This window comes from Triturus cristatus, chromosome 1_1, assembly GCF_964204655.1.
Source record: "Triturus cristatus chromosome 1_1, aTriCri1.1, whole genome shotgun sequence".
NCBI lineage: Eukaryota > Metazoa > Chordata > Amphibia > Caudata > Salamandridae > Triturus > Triturus cristatus.
In genome coordinates this window covers 86,362,311-86,376,428 of record NC_140579.1, presented here as the reverse complement: position 1 = coordinate 86,376,428, position 14,118 = coordinate 86,362,311, and the positions used below count along the sequence as shown (strand labels likewise).

General features: G+C 45.1%; 1 protein-coding gene across 1 annotated transcript in view; it reads left to right on the top strand.

Annotated features, from left to right (window-relative positions):
• Positions 1–14,118, top strand: part of LOC146869545 (uncharacterized) — a 144,681-nt gene that overhangs the window by 115,779 nt on the left and 14,784 nt on the right. Inside the window, exon 11 of the mRNA XM_085654201.1 lies at positions 2,448–2,532. Coding sequence (XP_085510327.1) covers positions 2,448–2,532 — 85 coding nt within the window. The remainder of the gene's footprint in view (positions 1–2,447; positions 2,533–14,118) is intronic.

Sequence of the window (14,118 nt, the reverse complement as noted above, 5' to 3'; positions counted from 1 at the left end):
ACAAGACACATACATTTACATACATTTACATTTACAGGCCAACTGAATGGCAGTCAATTCCTTAAGCTGCCATAGCCAGGATCAGTGGTACATGGAACTGGCGGAAGGGTTAAACTGGACGGTAAACTGGACACTCCCCAAATAGCTTAATGGAATGGCTTCAGCGGAGGCCCTCACAGACGCTTTGTGTGCCCAGGGGTCCTTGAGGTATTGGCATCCAGAACTTGCTGTTTATTGCAGTTGTGAGTCTCTACAGTGCATGATTATTTACCCTATCAGAGCGTGTTTTTATATGCTTTGTTTTTATACATGCTGATCATGTCTGTATATGTAGGGCAATCCCTCTACAATCGAGGGGGAGGTTAGCTGCCGCGGTTATATGACTTCAACATCACTGTTTCTGTGCGGGTAATTGCCAGAGCTGTGTGTTGCTACCTGTTTAAAACCTAATAAAGAAATGTGAAAAAAAATTATATATTGAACAAACAATATTATAAAAAACTCATGAATATTATAAAGTGAATAAAATTTAGACCACAAAGATAGCCGTAACCAGATAGACAAAAACTAACTTTTTGCCTAATGGTATTACATTGTTGTTATTATTCAGTTTGTTGCCAAGTCATGCAATGACCCCCACTAGACCTTGGTATCAGAGGGTTCCCAGTTAAGGGTCACAACAGACAGCATGTCTTCCACCAAGTGGTTTCTCTCTTCACCTTCCTAACTGGGCTAAGTGTACATACCTACTCACACCACGCCAGCATCACCCAGCCCAAGACCATTCTTCCAGTGGAAGCCATTAGTTCTTTTTACTTTTTAAACCTCTCAGTTACAGAAACCAAAGTCTGTCATGTCACAGAAAAATCTTACCTTTTAGCTGCAGTTACTACCAAAAGTCAGCAGAAAAGAGGTACATTTTTATTCTACTAAAGCAGTGTAGAACAGTTTGGACACAAACCATTATATAACTGTCCACAAACTAAAACAAGAAAACACATATTTATTTTCAGGCCTGATTTTCAACCCTAGCACACATTTTTGCCCTAGTTTAAACACTTAATGCAGAACACAAATCTAGAGCATACTAACATGCAAGAGCCTGTAATCCCTATTAACATTATAAAATATATTCAAGAGCTCAGCACATGACAAAGCCAGTGTCATCTTCAGCAGTTCTTACGCCATGATGGTTGCCTGATTAAGGATGACGAGGCAAATAACACCTCGTAAGAGAGTAAGTTGGACAAGGACACTTTGAAGGCGAACTCAAGATCTATCAGACCTGTTGCAAACCAGTAACTCTGAATAAAGAGTTGAAATAACGAATGACTGGTGGTGGGGGAGGCTAGATCCTCTTGACATCTGATACCATGTTGAGTTTAGTCACACTGTCCAGCATGTAACTCATTGTGTAAATCAATGCTCATGGCTTAGCACTTATACCATGGTGCACACATGTAGACTTGCCAGCCATGGGCAGCCATGGCACTGGCAGGCTGCACCTTTAAAAAAAAAAAAAAAGAGAACAAGCAGAAAGCGGAATGACAAACAGGATGGGGTAGCCCCAAGGAGATGGCAGCCTCCCTTACGGCATGGCGGCTAAGAAGGGGTACATTTGTTAGTAGGGAGGGCGGTGTGCAGGAGGAAGGCCACTCACCTTGGGATACCTTACGGCAGGGTGATTAGGCCCAAAGGGGGGAGCAAGCGGAGATGGCATTCGCAGCCCAGACCTGCCGATTGGCAGGGCACAAAAAGGACAAATAAGGTAGCGAGTTGGGGCCTAACTCCAGGGAGAGGCAACCACCCCCCCATGCAATCAGCGAGAAAACCAACAGGGAACTTTATGACCCCATAAAATAGCATGTATGATGGCCTGAACAAACTATGAGATGTCACAAGTATGGTTGATAGATAACAGAGCAGGATTGTGATATGTCAGAAATGATTTATGACCTGTCAGCCATTGTGAGTTATGATCTTTCACGTGATTTACAAGTCTGCCAAAATGATTTGTGACTGCTAAATGGATGGATTAATGAACTGTCACATCCATGAGCTTATGAGGAGATTATGAGCTTGCCAAAATGATTTATGACATCCTGTGATGTTGGTTCATGGCATGGTCATAGCAGGTTATGACCACACTACTGTAACGCAAAAAGTAATTTGTATATGTCATGCAAAAATAAACTGCGGCCAACATATACCACAAGAAACAAAACATGCATGTGTTGGCAAACCTTATTGGAAAATATATGTGAAGAATGACATGTATGGCAGTTTGGGAGTGGGCCCAGTGCAGAGGCTATTGCCAAAGTTAGTCAATGATTGCTGATCAGGCAAGAAAACCAACATCCAGCATGATGAGACTTTACCAGCCTACTCTCCAAAACGTCATCCCCAGCTCACCAACCTCCAATCTCTTCTCTCTGCTACCTTTCCAGATCCGCATCCAGATTGGACACTACCTCTCCGACTGGGCCGTCAGAGACATGAAGTGGCGAGAGGACCACATCCAATGGTGGAAAGGTGAGTCCACAACCAAATTGGAGTCCTCCAATCCTTGTTCAGAGGAAACAATTTCCAAAATACACCCAGAGAGAAAGACTGAGACAGGTGGCAGAGAACAAGGAACTTTTTCTTGTCAAAAGTCAATGGTAATCCAATCTCTGCAAAATAAGCAATTCAGATACCATTAAGAGTCTCAATAAATGCTGACAGAGCAATGGGCTGGGAATCCAGCCAAGAATCAGGTGGTGTGAAACTCAGTGCCTCCGAGTTTGAAATGAAGTCAAGTGTGGAAGGCGTCCCACGTCCACTCTTGATCCATTTGCCCTCTGCATATATTATGACACAGTTTGAACCAGACTCATTCAGGAGGACTCTCTGCCCAAATAAGCAATCCTGTGGTTTTGCCCAAGGACGCTGAATCACTTTACATTCCTTGTAAATTGTGCAGAACAGGCAGCTTCTGATCTATAATGTTAATGGCCAGTCCTACACTTTCTGCTTCCATTGATTACACATGAAAGGCAGACTCACATCATTTGGAATCAAACCTCCTTCTGCTACTGAGGATCTTCATTGATAAACTCAAACTCTTCATAAAAGGGTTGAGATGGATCTGGGCGATGTAAAATAGGAGCCCCAGTAAAAGCTTTTTTCAGCTTTTGGAACTCATCTTCAGCTGCTGGAGACCAATGTAATCTAACCCCTTGAAAAGAAGAGCCTTCACAGGTTTCTTTGAAGTTTTCTTGTAGGTTTATTAATAAATTATTAATAAAACAGCATCCCAGCAGAGAGCAGCTTCCTTTATCTCCAATGGCTCTCCTCAACTGTCCCTTTAGAACCTCCCCCTGTCATACTTCCAGTAACTAGGTAACAGCTCCATGACATCTCCTGGCTGGAGTTCTTTACATATCTCCCTTTTATACAAACAACAAATACAGTGTAAAAGACTATCATGGGAATACAGAAAGATTAATAAAATTAAACTTTTTTTTTTTTTTACTAAAAATACATTACACAAGTGCAAATTAAAATTAACATTCTTATTTCCAATTTATATTCCAGAAAACATCTTGTAACATTTGTACATTGCAAACATAAATTAATGTTTTTGTTTTCCAATTTATGTTTCAAGAAAACATCCTATGGTCTTTGTACTTTGCAAACATTTCCTACACTCCACATCGTATCCTCTTCCAATATCACGATATTGGACTTCATACTTTTGATCTTTAAAGGTCCCATATATTTGCTTTCACCTTTACGAACCCATTCATTCTTCCGCACCACAACCCAATCACCAACTTGCAACGTCATATGCTTTACTCCCTTTCTACAATTATACGTATCTTCCATCTTCTTTTGACCCGCTTCAACTTTCTTCAACACTTCCTCACGATCAACCCAGATCTTATCCTTCTTACATAACCAAACAGGACACTCCTTTTTCCCTGGTTCTCTTCCTTTAAGGGATACAAAAGGAGTTATCCCAGTGCTAGAATGAGGAGTAATCCTATGTGCCCACATCATTTTTTGCAACTCCTCCCTCCATGACAAACCATTCGCAAGGGATAACTGAATGTTCTCCATTATTATACGGTTAACCCTTTCCACCAGACCATTAGCTTGAGGTCTAAAAAGAGACACTTTTTCATGAACAATGCTCATTCTTTCAAGATACTCTTGCATCTCCCTCAAAACAAATTGTACACTATTATCGGTCACTATACTGCCTGGTATACCTTCCTCAAGAAAGATCTCTTCAAGGAATTTTATTACATTACCAGTATTGATCTCACCCATTGTTCCTATTGTAGTAAGGACTCCCTTAATACGTACATACATTGTTAAGTTAGCATAACCACGTCAGAAGTTAGAAAGCCATCTTGCTGCTTTGGCACACGACACTGCATTCACATGTTATTGCTTAAACGAACTGCTGACTCGAGTTTTGCCTCACACGAGAGCAATCTGTTGTTACCATCCCGAGCTCTGCGAAGCGACCTTGGTCTGCACACGATGTGACAAACAGTCTGAGTTGTTAGACAATGCATGTTTTCCACTCTAGGTTGATCGACCCACTATTTAGTCATAACACACGAGCAGCTGCACATACCTGAAAGTTGGTGCTTTTAATATCACGGACATCATGTTTATTATTCAGACCGAAGACGAGCCTTCCTGTGAGAGGACTCCTGATTAGGGGTGGGCGGAATTTGCGGAATTAACCTTCGCAAATTATCGCGAGAATGTTTAAAATTATCGCAAACAAGCAGAAATATCGCGAAGATGCGGAAGTTTTTTTCCGGCATGTTCGCGAGATTTTCTGCATGGTTGCGGGTCGCCAACTTACCCATGTGGTTGCTTGCGGGCGCGGCCATCTTGTTTTGAGTTGTTCTCGCGGTGCATGATCGCGAGAAGAAAGACGTGATCGCGCGACGCATGACGTCACTGCGGGCGCGAACTGTCGCGAGACAGCGCAAATGGCTAAAAACAATACAACATCTCATGGAGAACGCGACCGGATCAAGAAAACTTGTCGGCGAACGCAGGGATTCAGGTAAGGCGATCGCGCGCGCGCGAGAATGTATCATTTTACAGCGCGAGCAAGAAACAAATTATCGCCAAGCTGCGGAAACCGGAATTTTTGACATTTTCGCGCTCTCCGCGGAACGCAAAAATGTCAAATTATCGCAATTTCCGCGAACGGAACGAAATTTTTGCCCAGGCCTACTCCGGATGCTCCTGTGATGTGATTTCACTAAGCTGATCTTTGAGGTATGGGGTCCCCTATTCAAGCCTAAGAGACCTTCTGTTAGACTAATAATAATATTAGCTTCTTAGTAAAGGGAAAGTGGTAGTATCCACTGTCATTATAACATGATCACCCCTTTTATATTCTATGGAATTGTAACTATGTTGATGGTTTTGATTTTAATCATTTGTCTGCTTGTATTAGCCAAAGTACTGCATATTAGGACACGTGGTCTATAAAAATAAACTCTTTTTATTTTCACCGTGTCTCTGTTGATTCTTGTTGTGGACTGATGTGAGAATAATATACGAACAGGTATTTCCGATTCCCACCATTCCTGAGTATGTACTGAGTCGCGTGTTCTGGGTTGTCTTTTCATTAGGACCTCCGAGCTAAATCTCGGATAACGAATGGGACACTTATGCTAGCCGGATACTGGGTTCTGGGTTCTGAGGTGAGTTTCTGGTACACCACAACTCACTGAGGTCCTGGGGTTCTACGCATAGTTCTGTGTATAAGCAGAATCCCTGCAACATGGCGCACCTAACGTTTGGTCTATGAGTTGAAACGCCTTAGTAGTGCTCGCGTTTGTCCACAACACCCTCATTCTTGTTTCCGGATAACAAGTCTGACGGATTTAAAACCTACCTAGGTCTATTGATATAGGTTCTTTCAAGCTTGATAATTAAAAAGGTTATTGAACCCTTGTGCTACTGATAGTTTCAAGTGTGTGTTGTCCTAATGTCGGTGGAGATTGCGGCGCACAGCCGTGCAGCTCTGAAACGTCATTTGACGCAGTATGGGGTACCGGACACTGGTATGAACGTCATCTTTGTAGTGGGAGCCGATGCGGCTCATCCCTATGAGTTGTTCTACTCTTGGGTGACGATTCCAGCGGTGGGGGATGATGACACCTTTCATTCTTACACTGCCGCTGCAGTGCCGGCGAACTATACGCCGTATAGGACACAGGAAATACCAATATCTGCTTGGCAGCACCATATTTGGTTTAATGGCGCCCTTCCCCATGTGGTTATACCGCCGAGAATGGGCCCTTTATCAATTGCAGGGGCCACTTGGCCGGTACTAGCCGGATTTACGCCTCATCCCCGTTACCTCACGGTGACGGTGGCTGAGTTGCATGTACTACACACTGCCCTCATTACGGTATATAGGGCGTTAGTGCAGTATGTGTCGCGCAATATGCAGGCGGGGGCACCTGCTGTTGCGGGACAGCCTACTGATCACCACGCGGTGGTCATTAGTCCTGTTATGGTTAATTCTGTTATGGGCAAGCGCCCCCAAACTAGGGATGATTTCCCCTTTTGGCTTGCTGAAAAATTTGACCAAATAGAAGCGGTTTACCCGAATACTACTCCTGTGGAGAAACACAGGATCCTCACCATTAGTTTGCCTAAGGACTTGGTCCCCCACATTGATGATTGTGTAACTTGGGGCAAGGTCTTTGCAGCGACGTACGCGCAGTGCTTTGGCACTCCGTCTATGTTGCAGCTGCCCTCCGTTATCAAACGCGTTCAAGAGAACCATGGTGCGGAGTCTGCGATAGAGTTAGGGATGCGGCTCCTCGGGCAATTTGACCTGGTGGCTACCATGATAATTGGTAACCTGAAGGGTGATGCTTTGCATTTCCAGGTTCGTAATGAACTGAAACGAGTTCCTGAGGAGGACAAACCGCAGGAATTTGCGAAAATAATCGCAGAGGCATATCGGGATTTGGGTCGTAGCTCTTTAGGAGTTAAGCCTGTAATAAAGAATCCCGATCTAAAACAGCAGGGTAAGGCAGAAACGTCTGGTAAGGACGAACGGCCCTTTTTTCCTAAACAAAAATGCCAGGTTAAACAACAGGGAAAGCAGCAGCAACAGAAACAGGGCTCTCGGCCTGCCTCTCCCGTACAGTCTAGTAGTGAACGCACTTATGATCTGCGCGATCGTGCTGCTATTAAGTCTCCTGATAGATTTCAGGTTTCTGAACAGCGCTCTCCTCGTTCTTCACAGGAAACATCGGCTACACAGTCCGGTGGCGGAGGCGGTGGCAAAGGTCGGGGTGCTCCACAACAGCGTGACCAGCCCCGACAGACTGAGGGTAAAGGCAAGCAGGACGAATTTGCACGACAAAGACCCCCGTTTCAGAAGAAGAAAGTGGCGGCTCTGACGGCAAGGTATGCCTCAGATAGTGCGGACACAGCTTCGGAACCGGACATGGGCGCTGACGCTCCTGGACAGCGCAGCGGAAATTACCATAGTCCGTCAAGCTCTGCGTCCATTTCTGGCGGTGACAGCAACTGATATATCGGTTACTGTGGAAACAGCTGACACCAGAGTGGCTCCCCCTGACAGACTTTATGAAATAGTCTTATTAATAGAGGGTGACATACAACGTACAATAAAAGGGATTTTTTGGGATAATCTGACCACCACCTATGATATCCTCCTAGCGGAGGCAGATTGGCCCCCAGCTTTCATTTTAGAGGCTCCTAGAGGGGAGGAAGTAATCCTCCCGTCCTTTGCGCACACAGTGCCTAAGGACCAAGCTGAAGTGTATGCTGAGGAGTGGGCGCTTGCGCTTGCGCCGGCGGTGTATCGTACTCAGGTGGGATGGGACAGATTGTCCCCCTGCCATGAGATTCCATTGCGGTCTATGCCCCAGCCTCAACCTCAATATCCTATGCGTCGTGAAGCGAGACCCCACGTCGCGGCAATCCTTGAACAATTGGAATATCAGGGTGTTATTGAAACATGTGTGTCCCCTATGAATAACCCTTTATTCACTGTAACGAAGCCTGACGGCTCGTACCGTTTAGTTTTGGATTACCGGCACCTAAACTCCCATTGCCGGACCTGCGCGGTACAAAATACACATAGCTCGGCTTTGGTCGACAGTCTCGTGCGTAAGAGATTTAAAACGACACTTGACATTTCCAATGGCTTTTTTAGCCACAACCTGTCCACACTGAGTAGCCAGTGGACAGCGTTTACTTCAGGCGGAAAACAAAAACAGTTTACAAGATTAGCCATGGGTTACAAAAATAGCCCTGGCGTCTTTTCTGCTCGCGTGGTTTCTCTTTTAGAAAGAATAGACCCCGAAGCATACTCCTATGTTGACGATATCTATCTTACGGATGATGAGCTGATGCCGCATCTGTCTCGGGTTGACAATATTATCGTGAGTTTTGCTGACTATGGCTACAAATTTAATTTTGCGAAGTCACACATTGCAGAATATACGGTGTTGTTTTTGGGCTACGAGCTCAACAATGAAGGTAAGGGGTTAGCCCCCCACTTTCTGGAAAAGTGTGCACGCTTAAGTGCTCCTACGACACTGAAGAAATTACAATCTCTGCTGGGTTTTCTGAATTTCGGCCGTACGTACATTCCTGATTATGCCCAGCGTATCAAGCCGCTTTACGCCTTGGTACAGCCTTCATTTTCGAAATCTAGCTGGCAGCTAGAACACTCTGCTATTTTACAGTCTTTACAGGCTGACCTTCTTGCTTCACAATACTTGCTGACACGTGATAACCGCACTAACCTGGTAATCAGAATAGTACCGGGCGCCGTGGGGTTCACGTATTTGACGTTTAATGAGGGCGACACAGTCCCCATTGCGTACAAATCCCACTTGTACACCTCTGCTGAATTACGTTTTTCCACGGTCGAAAAAGTTCTGACTGCTGTGCAGATGGCGATCCTCAAGGAACGCGCACTGTCGCATGGGAAACAGATTCTGGTTGTAACACCATATCCTGCTTTAGAGGCAGTGACTAAAGCAAGTGTACCAAATTCTAAGGCTTTGCATCCACGGTGGATACAATGGGCCACAACACTGACGTCGCCAGACGTCACTTACATCTTTGATGCCTCATTACAGACTCAAGAGTACTTGCAGTATGAATTCGTTCATCCGGCACCTCTGTCTTTGCGCCCGCTCGAAGAATACCATTGTGTCATATACACTGACGGGTCTGCGCAACCCGCAATTGGATCGAAGCACGCTTATTCTGCGGCTTGCGCAATTGTCGTAGGTACATTCGTGAATGGTGAATTCCAATCTGATGCAGTGCATACGCAGTCATTGGGTGATTGTACCGCGCAATTGGCGGAGCTCCGGGCTCTGGTGCTTGCACTGGAGTTTGCTGATCCCCGAGTCACTACTCTTATAGTGAGTGACTCCTTCTACTGTGTCCAGTCCTACAATGACAATTTACACTTCTGGTCTCAGAATGATTACCGCGACACTAAAGGTAGCACAATTAAGCATAAAACGCTTTGGGTTCGAGTGGCGGACTTTAAAGAACGTCTCCCTCTCGTAAGTGTTATTCACACTCTTGGTCACCAGCGGCTTGGTGTCCATGCTGTCGGCAACAGCTTAGCTGACTAGGCAGCGAAAACAGCAGTGGCTACATACTTAGTGGCAGCAGTTACAAGATCCAAAAGTAAGATTGATGATGACATCTTGGCAGCTATTGCTGCTACAGAGAAGGGAGGGGATTACCCGAAGGGTTTTCCCTCTCGGTATATTTATCATTTAAGTCCTGATAACGTCCCGTTAGTGAGGATTAACGACGTTGGTGATAGAATAATTCCCAACGCGGACTGCAGACCAGCACTGATCTTGGCTGCGCACGAGGGGTTGGCGTCAGCCCACACCGGTGTGTCAGCTACAATATCTCTGTTACAACAACGTTACTGGTGGTTTGGTTTATATAAACAAGCGCGCGCTTATGTTCTTGATTGTGACATTTGCCAACAGATTAAACCTTCTACTGTTGCGCGCCCACCACAGACGCAGCTGTACATCTCTAATAAGCCATTTGGTTGTGTTTATTTAGATCACTGCGGTCCTTTTTCTTCTGATACTGCGTACAAGTACATCTTGGTTGCAGTGGATTCGTGCACACGTTTTCTATGGGTATGGCCACAAAGGAGTGCTGACTCGCGGACTGTCATCAGGGATTTGCGTGTCTTTGTGGGAACTTTTGCGTGTGGTACCTTCCATTCTGATCAGGGCCCTGCGTTCGCCTCTAAGGCTTACAAGGAGGCTATGAAAAATTTGGGGGTCCTTGTCAAATTTTCGTCTCCCTACCGACCTGAGGGTAATAGTGTGGTGGAGCGAATGAACCGTGACTTAAAGCAATCATTGACAGCACGTGTTTTAGGCACGGGCCGGAACTGGCTAGCCCATTTGTATAACGTCCAACGTGCACTAAATAATCTCCCTAGAAGGTCTCTGGGTGGGCGGACCCCGTACATGATGCTCTTCGGAATCGGAATGTTTGTTCCAGACCTTGATGGTCTAGACATGGCGGCGTCGACCGCACCCTTTGACGTAGATGATCACTGTGCTGTTTTGCAGACTCTACAAGAAGCCAGAGACTCTCTTTTGAAAGAACATTTGCCCTCCACGTCTGAAGCTGAGGTTCAGATTCCGGTAGTCGGCTGGCTACCCCGAGTTGGTGATCTGGTCCGTGAGAAGGTGGAGAACAAGAAGGAGTTCGGCCCCTCTTATCGTGCACCAGTTCCAGTGCTTGGAGTGCAGGGTACAAGAACAGTCATTTTACCTCCACTTCCTGGTCGCAAAGAAAACAGGTACATCTCTATTGACAATGTCAAACTTCAGCGAGTGGCCGATACTTCTTAGTATGACTCCGGCAGTTTCATGCCAGACAATGCAAAGAAATTCAATGATGGTTCCTGCTTCTACCACCTTGTCTGATGTTGCAATCGAGATGCATTCAGTTACTGATCCCTTGCTGATACCACCGGCTGGTGGTTTGTCCGATGAGACGGAGTATGCTTATCCTACACATGGACCTTCGCCTGTTTTACAATCTACAGCACTTGGCCAGTCCCGTTTTTCCTTTGACACTAACTCTTTGCCCTCAACTCCCCCATCAAACATTGCTGTTTTTGTGAGCTGGTTTAAGAAACATTTTTTGGTAGCTCCTTGGACATACATCTGGTTGATGCTTTTTGGTATTTTTTTGTTTATGTCCATTGGATTTGTTGTAGTTTTCTTCCGTTTGGTGGATGGCCATTATCTCAAAGAGAGATCGACAATTAGACTTATCAATGGAACTTTGGCCCCCCACTCCTCATCCCACATCATGAAAAGGGACCAGACTTTTGTGAATATTACCGCCTGGCCCGTCATGGGTGGAATCGCATGGGATGCAGTTAAATTTCACATTCATGGGCCTACAGAGGTCATTAATGTGCCTAATGTATTTCGTGTTTCTATGGGTGATGTAGTTAAACAGAACATACGTTCTGATGATTGGGATGTACACGCCATTGAAGCACTGTTTTCAGATTTGAAATATTATGCCGCCTTTGATGCTGAGGATTTGTATGAAAATGCGGCTAATTATGCGGAACAGTATTGTTTTCAACATTATGGCAATCACTTCCTGCATAAATCGAATTCGTTTAGAAATTTTGTAAATTTTACCCAGTGGGAACATTGTCCCACCCCCTCGTTTGGCAGTTCACACACATTAGTTGATAAGTTTACTTATTTTACTGATTTCAGTGTTTCGGCCCCGGCATCCTTCTATTTTAAAGTTAAGCCTGAGTCTGCCTCCAAGGTTAGACTGACACACACCAAATTGCTATATTCTAAGTCCTTTATGGATGAGTTGTCAATCAAAGGTTATGATCTATGGAAGGCTACTATTGATCTTAAGTCGGTTTGGGGTTCCAAACCGTGGCAGGTTCGGGGAACTGAAGCTTTACACCGTGCCTGTCTAGTACCAAATCATATGTTGTTTTTAAATGCAACCATCTTCCAAACCACCTGTTTCGGATTGGCCACTTCTAAAAAACTAAATTCACCTTCTGTGCCGGATCTGGGTGCTTACCCAAATTGGTATAATCACACAGATCTGTCCCTTCCTGCTTTGCAGTTATTGGTTTCCAATTCGTCTTTCAATATTTCGAAATTTAATAGTGAGGGATGGTTAATTTGGCAAAGCAGTTCTGATACCTGTCAACGTCGTTTTCTAGGACTGAAACCGGGGTATACTCCAGATCGCGTGGACCCCCGGTTTGAGTCGTCACATACAGTAACTACATACTCTGTGGGGAAATTATGTCAGTCCTGGCTGCGACATTCCACCTTGGCATCTGTCAAAGTTCATTTATCAAAGTTACATGACAAAATAGATTTGAATGATTTTGTTAAAGGTCCTGTGGGTGGCAGATCCAAGAGATGGGCGTATGCTATTTACAACGAAGTATGGAAACTGTCGCAAATTGAGGCAGCTTCAAGATTGAGAGCTATTGATCAGGCTAATATGGAAAAAGTATTAGCGGTTATTGATAACAGCATTAACACTCTTTCTTCTCGCATTTATACATTAGATAATATTGTATCTTCAATTGTGGATATTGTGCAGGATGATATGTCTGTGTTGTCTCATGGTCAAATCCAGTTGCGTTCTGTTATGCAGTTTGCATGGACATTACAAACATTGAAGGCAGGGAAGGTCCCTTGGGACTATCTGAATACAACATCGTTATTTCTTCCCTTTAACCTTACTGACAAACAGCAGTTTATGTCCATGAAGGATGCTACATATTCCTTGCTCCATATTGAGAAATTGGAGCCGTTACCTTTTTCTGTTGCGGAAGTCGATTCCGCTGTGTGGCTCTTACACGGATTGATAAGTCTACCGTTTGCGCTTTTTAAGTTTACCTCTTGTATGAAACACTATGCTCTGGGTAGATATGAACAGCTGGGTACCGCTTTCATACATGAAGTCTGGTCCCTCCCCTTTACGTATAGATGTACAAGGGACGGTACTGAGGTTTATCTGAAGGGTGAAGAATGTACAACGTCACCTGATCATTCTGTTGTGTGTAGGCACATTCAATTGCACGGTGCTTGTAATGTGCACGCGCCGAATTTGGCCTGCGTCCTCAAAGGTATCCCGGTACTGGTGATTACGCCATCTTTCACGCTGCTTGCAAACGGTAGTTATTTAATTTTAAACAATGAAGCTTGCTGCGGGATGTTAGTAGGGATCCCGTATATAGTAACTGTAACACAGAGGGTTGTCTGCTGCAATAACGTCCTGTTTCCACCCCCGCATGGGAGGCTGGATGCTTCTATCTGGCCTTCAATTCCAACCTTGAAAGCAGAGTTCGACAAGATGAGCAGAATAAGAGCGCTATTGTCCCAAAAGGAGGTGCCATTGACTTCCTCCCGGGAAACATTTGTCCTTCACGTACCAAATACGCGCACCGAGGTACAGGCGCTTTTGAACACTGACCTCCCCCTGCATTTTGGAGCTTTGATCCAAACAATTTTCAATGCCTCGTCCACGACTGGCCTGGCTCATTTTTTTAAGCTTGTGGGCTCGGGCCTCGTGACCTCTTTCCAAACTATTTTTGGTGTGATTCCGGCATTTTTTCATTCTATTTTCTCCAGCGTCTTTGGAGGTGTCCCGTTAATTCTGGCTCTAGTGGCAGGTGTGCTACTTTTACTTTTCATCTTGCGGAATGGCTGCTCTTTCTGTGCCACACGTCAGCCTGTCCCGTCTGCAGCTTCTTCGTGACAGGATGCTTGATTACTATGGTGTCCTGCCGTTGGCGACTTTGAGCCTGGCATATGGATTATCCTTCCGGTATTCCTACTTCACCTGTGTGCAACCTGTCTTCCACTGCCTAGATTGTCCCTTTGAATGGCCTATGGATTTGTGCTTAACCAACATGGTGCCTCCGGACCCGGATTTTGATCGACTGATGAAGCCCTTAGTGTCTCACGAGTCTGCCTGTTCTGGTGTTCGGATTATGGCCTGTGGTGCGGCGCATGGTATCCTGGGTAATTGGGA